Source organism: Colias eurytheme, chromosome 16 (assembly GCF_061535395.1).
Source record: "Colias eurytheme isolate Ceu_HAF_F1 chromosome 16, ilColEury1 Martin Lab GWU primary, whole genome shotgun sequence".
NCBI lineage: Eukaryota > Metazoa > Arthropoda > Insecta > Lepidoptera > Pieridae > Colias > Colias eurytheme.
Window position 1 is genome coordinate 7,145,873 of NC_142995.1, and position 12,945 is coordinate 7,158,817.

The 12,945-nt window shown below is 31.7% G+C and overlaps 1 protein-coding gene across 1 annotated transcript in view; it reads left to right on the plus strand.

Moving 5' to 3' along the window:
• The window catches only part of Pde8 (phosphodiesterase 8), a 169,324-nt gene that overhangs the window by 120,554 nt on the left and 35,825 nt on the right, over positions 1-12,945 (plus strand). The window contains exons 4-5 of the mRNA XM_090110727.1: positions 6,890-6,955; positions 7,418-7,623. Coding sequence (XP_089966853.1) covers positions 6,890-6,955; positions 7,418-7,623 — 272 coding nt within the window. The remainder of the gene's footprint in view (positions 1-6,889; positions 6,956-7,417; positions 7,624-12,945) is intronic.

The window sequence follows — 12,945 nt, forward strand, 5'->3', positions numbered from 1 at the left end:
TCGTATCGCCATATTGAAACCATTCATTACAGTAATTGGAACGAATGGCCAGAGTTGTGGGAGCTTATAATATAATAAACCGAATACGGCTTATAATATAATAATAAATGGAAATTCCAAATTATTTGTGAAATATTAATTGTATTATACTAAAATAATGGTATTTGCATTTAAATGTATATTTATAACATGTTTTTAAGACGTTGAATAGAAGGAAATATTTAGGCATAACGGACATACATTTAACTTTTATATTAGGTAAATTTACACAGATTATCTTGAAAATGCGGAAAAATACTTAATTTAAAAAGATCGTAAAAGCAAAGCTTTTAGATATAATATTCGCATGTACATTGTACTCTGGAGTCTGGACATGTCTTAGATTGGCCTCGAGTGTAATTTAATCCTGGTTTTATGAAGGTACACTAGGAGGATAATATGGTTTATGGCAACCCTCTCTGCTCTATGAATATATCGGTGTTTAACATCTCTGGGTAATTGTTTACAAGAATCATTTATCCATAGCCAATAATTTTTTGATTGAATTGAATTATTTTTATACAACAGAAAAAAATCATTTAAAAAATATTTTTTGCATATACAGGGTGTCCCACTATTGGTATACTAAGCGCGAAAAGACTTGTAGTTTTGCATACACTGATCACGTAAAAAATACTTAAACAACAAAATTACGTCAAAAATTTTTTGCTAAATTTTTCCTGAAAATCCATGTTTTCTTCTCTAGCTTCGCGCAGCCGGCATATACCGCTTCTCTAATGTGAGCATTTTGTCTATGAAAACATAATATTAAACGATAGCTCATGTGCTGGTGACAAAGTTGGGCGGGTTGCTTGTTATGGGTGTACACATAGAGTTTTAAGAATTCATCTACTTGAAAAAAAAATGCGTCTGGAATTTTTTTAAGTATTTTTCACGTACTTAGCGTATGCAAATCTATAACCTCCTTTGGGCTTAGTATACCAACAGTGGGACACCCTGTATACATACTCTTACTTATATACATATACCTACGCAATATATAGAAATGTTTTATTGTCATGTATGTGAATGTTTGATTTCAATTGGAGTCATAATTTACATTTTACATAATAATCGTATATACCTAACTCGTAGATATGCAATATAATTCGACTCAACGAATCGTGTAAATTATTCCATTTTGTATAAAATATAACGTAAACCACTAACAAGCTAGCTGAACTAAAACTGAATCAAGCTTGAATAGAATAGGATTTTATTATTTTACTTTGTCCTGTTTTCGTGTTCCGTGAGATTATTTTATACACGTGTTTTGGACCCTTCTAATATAAGAAATATAAATTCATACCAATTACACCTTATTAAATATATATTTATGTATAAGTAAAATATCACGTTATTCTCTCTATATCAATCTTTATTATGAGACTTTTCTATCATAATTATTTCCTTTTTTTCCTAACAAACTTATCTGAAGATCTGTTCGGGACAATACCAGCTGCAGAATATCGATCCGCTGCTATTGGTCATATCGTGATTATATAGCCTTCCTGAATAAATAGGCTATCTAACACTACAAACAATATTTTAATCGGTCCAGTACTTTCTACGATTAGCGCGTTCGAACAAAAAAATTCTTTAGCTTTGAATATTAGTAAAAAACTATATATTTACAACATAGCAATGCAAAACTTTACGTATTTGAATGGAAACAGACGATTTAATATCCAAATATCTATCATACAAGTACGAAGTGCTTATGTGCATTAAACGATGCCCTCATGACCTACACACATCTCACGTACCATCTCTAGCAATGCATACAGAGTAGGATATTTCGTAATAAAGCCTTATTCGTCTCTTACCTGTCCTATATTTAATCTGTGCTATTATAAAATGATTTCAAGCAAGTATTTACGTTCATTTATTATTAGCTTGTTTATTGATTTAATTACGTGAAGATCTAGCAATGGCTATTACTTGAAACGTTTTAAATTTTCTTACAGGAACAAAAACACAAGTTAAAGCTAGTATGTATTAGTACAACATTCTTCATTTAACTTTGTGTCAACATATACTAATAATTTTATTGTTAATCGGTAAAAAAGAAACAATAAACGTAAATTTTTAGGCACTTAAAAACCATAAATTGGGCGAAATCTTATCAACTACTTTGCAAAACTGAACACAAACATAAAATATAAAATTATTGTGATTTCGCTTGCTAAAATTTATATTTTCCAACTTATCAGCGCGAAAAATAAAACCCTTACCAACTTTAAAAGTATAGTTATGTACTTAGGAAAGATTATTGGCTAAATAATCGAAAAAAGGTGGTTATGAAACTAAATTAATTGTCTCATAAAATCAGCTAATACCTACTGCTTCATAATGTATTCAGTTATAATATTTTATAGAGAAAGGGTTGCTAAATAGGTAGGTACTAAAAATTAGTCGACTCGTTATCTAAGCACTATAGAGTCCATAGTTGTCACATATAAAATAAATACCAACTAATATTAACCAGGGAAAATTTTCCAGGCTAACTGTAAATTTGTATTATTATTCGCACTGCAACTAGCCGTATTGTAATGCAACAATACACACCGATATCACGTTATGTGAAGCGGTGTTACAGACAGAATACCAAACATCCCGGCTTTGTCATATAGGCAACGTATAGGTGTCAAGGTTTCAACCCGACCTTCTTAGGAATTGTTGGAGAAATTCTATTGAAAACGAACATATTTTGATACTTTATATTCTATATTTTATCGAAGTCTCGTTGAACCTGAATATTTTCCACTTATTGCTTTGATTATTGTAATTTGTAAGGTTAGCAGTGTTTTGAGCCGTGGTTCAACCTTTTTTGTTACAGTATTATCATGCGTGTTGTAAATGGTAGTTTCGCCGGTGTTATTTTATCTGTATGTCTCTCCAGCTCAACATTAAATCGTATTTTTTATTCAATATGAATAAATTAAACTAATACCATAACAAACGTTATTTTATCGATTTCACCTCACATATTTTCTCCTAAAATATAAGATGCAGCTCCCAACTTTCTCTGCCGGTGATAACAGCGTACTGTTACACATCATCATGTGGATCATATGCATGTGGCAATTCAAAATTCACCAATATATACTTGATCAATAGAACCGGAATCTCGGCCTTGTGTCACAACCACCTCGCTCCAGTTAGTGTCGTGAAACGGCCCTATAAAAGTTATTTGATTGCTGGAACATTGCGTAACCGAAGTCAAAGGTACTGTAATTATCCAGGAAAGGTAAAGTTCACCCACGAGCCGACGATTAAAGGTTCCACAGCAACTATAACGCGTATAATTGCATGCGAATGAACATTCTCGCTATGTAGGGTCTATTTATTAGAAGAGTTAGACACTGAGAAGTTAGTTCGAATGTAAGTGGCTGTAGAAGCGTGTAATTTAAAATTGTCTTGCAAATTTAGATCCTCTTTCATCTTTACATACGAGTTATCTCTTTAATTTCGTTGTTTCTAAAGGGACAAACAGAGAGTAACATAAATCATTTTGATAGGAAGAAATGTTTACATAAAATGTATTGGAATATGTCCAATATTAAGATATTATGTTTACTTCATAGTATCGTTATTTGTCTCTCTTATTGTGCCGGATGTTATTATTTGATACACATAAGGAATATCTGATATCACAAGCTTAATATAATGAATAAATAAGCTTTTAATTGTATCGGAATTCTTTATTGTCCAATTTATTCCAAATGTTGGAAGATATAATATCTTCCATAAAGTTTACCAGAAACTTAATTATTAACTATTAATTAGATTATAAATAAAATTGCAAGTACAAACTAAAATCGATTTGTCTTTATGCCATAAGGGACATCACCTCAATTCGATCAAATCAATATTCTTTACGTTGAAATGGTAATAAGCCATCCATGACCTGTTAGACGAATAACCCTTTTTCAATGTCCAACGAGAATTATAAGACCCTCTTAGTTTTTTATGTACGTGAATCTTGTTAGAAATAAGTGTAGGTAATAATAATGTAAAGGTACAGAGGAAATTTGAAAATATTAAAAATTATACGAGTACTCGTAATAAGTTTACATCATTTATCCAAAAACTAGCTATGCCCGCGGTTTTAACGAAATTATTGGTCTTAACGAAATTATATAATATAGCCTATAGCCTTCCTCGATAAATATATCGCTATCTAACACCGAAAGAATTTTTCAAATCGGACCAGTAGTTCCTGAGATTAAACTAAACAAACAAACTGTTCAGCTTTATTTTTATCTAGAAATTATGTCTCATAATAATGTAACAATGCGCTGCATTTAAGTTTGAACATTATTTTGATTTTATCAACAGTAAACTCTTCTAATAGTCAAATGAAAAATTATTGAAATGGATGAATACACTTTCAGGCAAAAACAGCGGACCAGAGGATGTGTATATGCAATTTCAAATCCTGTAAATTTTGTTTGGCCTAAATTGTTTAGATACTCGCGGTTGAATCCCCAGTCTGCTTAAATTTAAAAACTGCAAACAAAAATATTAACAGTCAAAGTTCAACCTATTATATTGATGCGCTTTCCTTGGAACGAATGGTATTCCTGCTTCATCGGAACTTCAAACATCAACACAATATTTATTGTTTCTTTTATTTCCAGCTTCGCTTTGTCTGATAAATCTTATTTGAGCTGCATCATTTTATTCAAGGCTATATATAAGATTGTAAAGCTCGTTTCTTTGTTTGAAAATAAATTTATCTGATACGAGTAATCTAACATAATGGAAATTGTTAATCGCAGGTAGTATAGGTACCATAATTTCCAGTCGGAATAATAATGTTTTGGGCAGAATTTCTAAAAGAATAACTTTAGTATTTTGAGAGGTTTATTCAAGATGACAAAGTTGTTAAGAAATCTTATAATAATGTTTTACTTTAGTTAAAAATGTAGCTTAAAAAGCTTGTGTTTAAGATATTTTTCACCGCAATTTGTCGAATTTATTATTGCAATGCGTGCATTGAAATTTAAAATATTACATGATATGTAGTGCAATTATCATAAAAGTATAGGTACTTGTTCATAAAGACTAATTGAATAATTAATTCTATCTCCAGTATTTACAAAGCACTAACTAAGCTGGTTAAAACGGAAAAATAGTCGAGGATGCTAAGCTCTTGTAAATCGCAAATGGTTTCTATCTCAGACGTCCCGCGGGATAGCCAGGGATCAAACCGGGATTTCCAATACTACGGTATCACGTAACTGATACTTTAATCGTCGGTTTCTAATCCACGCTTTCGAGATTTTCTTGTTCTCTTTTTATAGAAATACAGAAGCTGCAGGAGGAGGTTTCTCGAGAGTTTTGAGAGCTTTGCGCTTATCAACTGTCTTCAGACTAGATTTTACGTACTGTAAATTTTGCTTAGTTTTAGAACATTAATTTATATAATAGCAGCATTAATGCGATTTGTTATTCCTTGAAGTCGGTTTATAAAAAGGAATACCGTATGAAACGTAATCAAAAAGGTTACAAGACGATTGTGACAAATTAAGTTTTATATATGTACAATGAATAAATACTGTTTACAACTCTTATATTTGACACGGAGTTGAACATTCCACTAGAAATTTTATAATTTAAATGTACCATTCATTTTAAATAAATATTTTCGTTAGAAACGTAGGCAGTATTTGTGGAATACATTAAATAACAACATATTTGAACATAAATTCTATACATGTATAAATAGGTGATAAATAGGCGGTTTCTAACTAAACAATATTCCCATAAGTGCTGTCCGTCCTTTCTTATGTCCAGTGAAGTGGGTTGAGATGGGACAAACAATAGATAGAACTCTAGCGATGAGTACTTGTAAATATCTCAATATTTAAATTCATATTAGTGCTTCTATCTTGAAAGATATTTGAATATATTAGGAGAATGAATATTTGGACACACTCGTATGAAAAAACTATAGCATACATCTAGCGGCTAGCCAAAAAATAAAACATGTTGCCAAAATTTGCAAGGACCATATTATTCTCTTTTATTTACTACGCATCTGTGAAATGTAATTTACTGTTAAGATACCCACATAAGAATTATGTATCGCTTTTCAGCGGGTTGTTACTTTCAGAGGATATTTTTCGCTATTCGTGATTATTAAGCTCTAAAAGTTATCTATGTGTTTGCCATTTAAAGTATTTTTCTTCTTAAGAGAGCCCAACTCTGCGAGTTTATGCCTTAAACCTATTATTAAATACAATGAGGTCGTTTGTTAAATATACTGTCGGGAAATTGTCTCATAATACGACACATAAAAGACACAACTAATACATATTAAATACAATTAATATTAAATCTCTTCGAAATAATTAATCCAACTTATATTTAAAACGCGATCAATAATCACCATAAATCGGTTTTATTACGAAACTGTTTCGACTTTGCTTTCTAATTACGTTTCTAGTCGATTGATCATTAAAACAACACCCATTTTGCATAAATTTAGACTGAAGAGCGATAATCTTAATAGCGGTGAAAGGATTTATTATGCTTACGTTAAGCCCCAAGTAAAATAACTGGCCGGTTATTAGAACATACAAGTATGAAGAAATTCAATTAATAAGTTATTTCGAATATTCATATAAAACGTGTTAGCTATTAGTTTTTTTTAATAAGTTTAAAATTTTATTAAAAAACTGCGATGAGAACCCAAAGTTATAAAAATCCTACATCGTGCGCATTTGAACCGGAACTTTGCCTCATATAACAATATTTTTAAAATGTGATTGATTCCCATAATCGTTTAATATTTATTTGGTATCGTGTTAATGTATAATTACAAGAATACTTCTCTTTGCAGAACAGGTCCCCGCCGCCCGCACAAATCCCAAATGCATTGTTCTACGCACCACCGGAACCATTAGAGGTAACTGCTTATTTTGTCATATTAATTTTGTGCTTAACAAATTTGTTTAAGTTAATATATGTAAAGATTTGATATACTGAACCATTTCATAATTTCCGTGTTTATTGATACTTATTACTTACACCTAATTAGAATTAAGGTTTCATGGTTGATTGCTTTGAAAAATGTTATCCTGTGTTAATTTTAAAGTTTCGTGTATAAGTGATTTCAACCTATCCCATTGGAATAAGCGTTTACAGATAATGTGCAAATTTATATAGGAAATTTACTATAAAATTAAAAATATTAATTATTATAGTGAATTTCCTTACATTGTAGTCACAATTAGGAAATAACCTTTCCTTATAAAAAAGATTAAAAAAAAAACCTTTCCTTAAATAATTGCGAAAGTATTTTATAAAATGCCACCTACTTATATTCAATTTCAATAAGAATTTTTTAGTGTAATATTTTTTCCCATAGTTACTATGCGTATTCCCGGAGCGTGCGTCGCGCGTCTGCGCAGCCGCCTGCAACGCGGTCGCACGCGCGGGCGGCGAAGCGAAGTCCGTGCGAAGCGCGCGCGAGGCGCTCGACGCGTTTCGCCGCGACTCGGACGCGCGTATCCCCCACGTGGTCGTGGTAGACGCGCGACAGCCGCATCTCATGGACGCTGCGCTATTGGCTAGGTGAGTCGCAAGTCGCAGTCGCAAGTTTGTGAAACTATGTGGATTTTATCGCACTATAAAGTTGTTGGAGGTGGTGTATTCGTAAAAGCAAGGTGGTAACACCTTACCTTACCTAGGTACATAATTATTTTAACTATATTATTTCGACTCAAGTAGATATTAATTTATTGGGTATCTATATTCACTTATTTTAACACCTGCAGAACGTCCTTTAAAAATACAATAGCTCTATCAAAAAGCAGGAAAACGAATCAACTTCTATTCAATATTTAGAAGCGAATAAATTTATTTTCAATGTAGCGACAAAATAAATATCAAAATATTTATATGATACATTTGACTATCGGTACACAAATCAGAAATCGTAAACGAATCAATACAACATGACTCAATTACTCTATATATAGGTATTTTTCTTCGTTTTCAATGTATAGTGATATGGCACCAGCTGGAAGGAACGAAAACAATTACGACTACAATAGCTCAAATTTTCCGTTGTTCTCCGTTTCGCTGTGTTTAAATAGAGACATTACAAAGAAGGTTGCTCACGTCTAATTTCGACGAAATGAAATCACTGACGCCGCTTTTCCTATTGAATTATCGCGTAATTTATGAAGGCAAGAATTTAATATCAGCGACTTATAGAACACATCCGTTGTACATCCGTTGGCCGATTTATAAAACCGCGCAATAAAATACAACGGAAATAAGGCGATTACTGGTATTCAATTTACGATCAACGCAGTCTTGCGACCTCATATTTTTCACTTTGTCTTTGTTTGCTGTTTTGATGTATGAATTCAATCAAACTAGTGAGCAGTTGATTACGACTAATTATCAAGAGTACTAAATACTTCTAACGTTTTAATAATCTACAAAAAAACTTTGCACTTATGCACTTTGTAAATGAAAAGATATCTATACTCTATGTTTATTTTTGGGCATATTCTGCATTCTATAGTCACAGCCACGTCACAGCCTATATGAGACAACGCAAATATAATTCATTTGTTAAAAACATAATGATTATCAATCGCAGTGTAGGTATTTAAAAAAGTTTTACTAAATTCACTGTACTAACAACACCTTTGTGTTCTACGTAACAATTTAAACGGACAATACAGCAACTATTCTCGCTGACCACACATTTATCACATTGTTCCCACGTCGTTGTAAAAAAACAAATCGCAGTCTATTAATGTCTTATTGAACGTCTGGTGGCTGCAGTTTAATTTGCATCCATTGTACAGATAGATTAATGGCCTTTCTTTGACGGGACCTCGTTTATCAATGACATCTATTGACCGATATTACAACGAGCCTTTTGTTGGACGTTTAAGATTAAATTGAGTGCATGCGCTCCACATATCGTTTCGAATACTCTTGAACTCGATCTCTATTTATAGATGCAGAAAGAAATTAGATATGGGAAACATTACCACAGATCATATAATACTGGTATGTTAGGACGATTCAAAAATGCTTCTAGAAGGAGTCTAATCTATATATACATATAAAAATGAAACCCGTTTCGCGTTGTCACGGCATCACGTGTGAACGGCTGAACCGATTTCGATAATTCTTTTTTTATTATATTCCTTGGAGTACGAGGATTGTTCTTATGGAAAGAAAACATAGCTAGCTAGTTGAATATAAAAATGTTTAAGTTTTCGTGTTTTCGTTTAAATATTACTAAGAAAATATTTTAAAAGTTACAATTGATATGTAAAGTGAATTATAAGATATTCTTTAAATAAATTGAGTTTGTGGATTCGAGCAAAAGGAAATCAATTCGGTATTCAGCTATGAATTCAAATTAAAGGATACGACTGCTCTTTGAATCGTACAATTCTTGAAATTAGATTGTCGAAGAGATATTTTAAATATTCTACAAGGACTTAGTATTATCTCCAATGAATGCATCTTTATAAGAACGACTTATTCTTAAATATTTTCTAGAAAATAAAAGCATTCAACTTTTTACATTTTTCATGCAATCAGTTTTCATAAAAAATATATTATTTTACGCATTCCATTAGTTTAGAATTATATAGATTATTAAGCTCGTCTCTATTACAGCAATTCTCCGTTCTTGTGTAAATAGAAATAAAGAATTCATATCCTTAAAATATTAAGTTTATTATAGTAAAGCACGCAGGAAAATATAATTTCCATTTGTAAATAGGGATATAATAACAAAAATTATAATGATTTCGTTTATGACAATGCATTATCCCTCCCAACTGAATACACCACACCTTTAACTAATTACATTACACATATTAATAAGCCCCATGGGTTTGGAATAGATTAAAAATATTCCATTTAGAAAATTAAAATAGCGCTTGTAGGTACTCTGCGTGGATAGCCTATGAATCTACAAGTACCCATTTGTATGCATAGATCCCGTACGTTCATGGAGTCACTTTGCTCCTATTGTTTGATAAAAACATCGGAAAAGATTGCACGTATCTTTTAATAGCAAGTATTTGTACTGATAAGCTAGATAGTAGGAAAGTAGCGGTTTAACAATTTGATAACTTGTGTACTACGTCTTCATTAAATAGTTTATCAAAATAAATTTAGAACAATATTAGTCACATATATAGTGTTTATTTTGTATCGGCCTAACGTTATTTGCGTTTATTTAGCCAAATCTTAATAGTGTAAGAAATTCATACTAAATTTTCATAGGTAGACGTTTTAGTCACTTAATTTCGCGAAGTATACATAGATTATATTATATTATTGAGTAAAATAAAAGTATTAAAGGATAAAAACAAAATTAATATGTCTTGTATCTTAAAACTGGCTTCACTTATATTATACTAGGTTTCCGCCCGCGGCTTCGCCCGCGCAGTCAAAGAAAAACCCGCATAGTTCCCGTTCCCGTGGGATTTCTGGGATTGCGTCATTTTCCCGGGATAAAAGTAGCCTATGTCCTTTCTCGGGTATCAAAATATCTCCATACCGAATTTCATGAAAATTGGTTCAGTAGTTTAGTCGTGATTGAGTAACAGACAGACAGACAGAGTTACTTTCGCATTTATAATATTAGTATGGATTTCTCTACATCTATCTTTATTGACACTAGACGGTCAAGGTGCATTAGATATTGAAACGATATTCTGCATGCTCGATCTTCTATCCAAAATGTGTCTTTACTAATGTGTTTTCCTTCAGTATTATATGAAAGCTACGAGCTAACGCTTTTAGTATTTTATGAGGCATGGCATATGATTGTAATGCTTTTATTTTCATTGTACAAACACGTGAAAAAATGTGCAACAGATATTAAGGAGAAACCATAAACAATGATAATAGAGGGATTTTACCCAGGAGTCCGACGTAGCAATTGAGTAATTATTTGGTATGATTATTTGTTTATACCTTGTGATAAGATAAACAAATTTCAGTAACTGGAAATGATTCGAAGCATTGTCAAGAGACAAATATACTTGAGTATAGTTGCAATAGAATTTTTTACGCAGAATCTTTTCGAGATAGTTTGTCAGAGGAAATATGATTTATCCCTTCCATTACGTTTCTACATACACTTGGAGCGTCCGAACAAATTTCCTGTAGCATTGACATTAATAAGGAAACGAGATATTCAATTTTGACGTAATATTTTTATACCTCCCGCTCATCTCCCGCTGGACATTTTCCGCTCTTTTGGGCGTAATTGAATATTCTCTGGCTATTTTTTACGGCTGTGATATACTTCCGTTATTCATAAGGCACAAAAATTAAATTAAAAGCTTTTAACGTCCATTTTTGGTGTGTGAGGTATGTCAGGTAAATTATTTTTTAATTAATTCAGTTTTGATATAGCTCTACGTACTACGTATCTGTAGTACTATCACATTTACGTCATACTATAATATATAATATTATATTTATTACTATATAGAATATTATATTCATGTACCTACACTTAATTTTACTAATATTGAGATAGTGAAACGTACGAAATTGTATTTTAGTAGTCGTTTTATAGATACCTATAAAATGACTACTATAAAATTGTGATTGTTATATTATCACAAAAATAATCACAGTTTTATACTGTTGTTTTTTCATGTTTTCGGCACTAACTTGATAAAATTAGATAGAAATCTAGCAGTTCATATCGTATCATAGTAGGCTATCCATTATCATAGTTTAAATAAGTTTTAGATAGTAAACCTTGTAGTGAATCGATTTACGCATAAAATAATTGAAGCATAGATTATTGAAATTCTTTCTACTAGAGCCAAAGAGCGGATACAGCTGGAGACGGTTTCTATTGCCACTACGCTAACTAAGAATTTTTCGTCAAATAACACTTTCGATTAAAACTAAACATCAACTAAAACAGACTAGTTATCCATTTGCAAGCTTCAACCCACCACACGTGTAACGTCAAAATTATAGCACCCTCGTCGCGTTGAGGATTAAAAACCTTAATTCTTAAACCAGTTTCCGGTTCATCCCAAAATGGCTGACCAATTAGCGTCACTTCCGTCATGTTTGTCCCGAGTTGAGATCGCCGTGACTATGATTACAGTCACGTGCTGCGAATTTGCGTCCCTTTTATTGATAAATCTAATTATATTGGGCAACATTTTTGACAACCACCAAAACAAGATCTTTATTAAAAATTTCCAGAATTTTTGATGGCTACGACTGAAGCTTTTCTGAGGGAAAATCAAATTGATGATGTCAAAAATAAAGACATAATTCCTCTAAATAACAACAAATAACTTTATCCTTATGTATTATTACATTCTAGTATTACAAATTTTGTAGCGAGAAATTAATTTATATTATTAGAGTATTATTTCCCGTTATTTGCGCTTAATGCAGCGTATTCCTCGTATAATCCAACCTCAATCTTCTAAAAAGCTCAAGCTGAGTTTCAACGTACCTCTTACTATATTGACTGATCGTTCAACATTTCTTGATACTCCATCTTCTATTTTATATCATAATCTTTAATATTATTTGTTAAACGCAGAGTAATGTACATCTTACAATTGAGTATTAATCCAATACTGCAATAAATTTGTTTTACAGTTGAAATCTCATTAATTTATATTATTCTATCCTACATTGGACCCTCTGTCACCATCAAAGCATTCTATATGTCACGTTTTATTACACTTGGCTCTAAGATGGCGGTTTCCTCAGGGGACCTTCCTTCATCGAAGTAATCATTATAGTTCCAATAAGTTGGAATAAAAACATATCAACGAAATATCTAAAAGTACCTATATATCTAGTTAATTAAAGCAAATATATAAAAAATAAAGGTATATTTATAAGCGGCAATAAAATTAA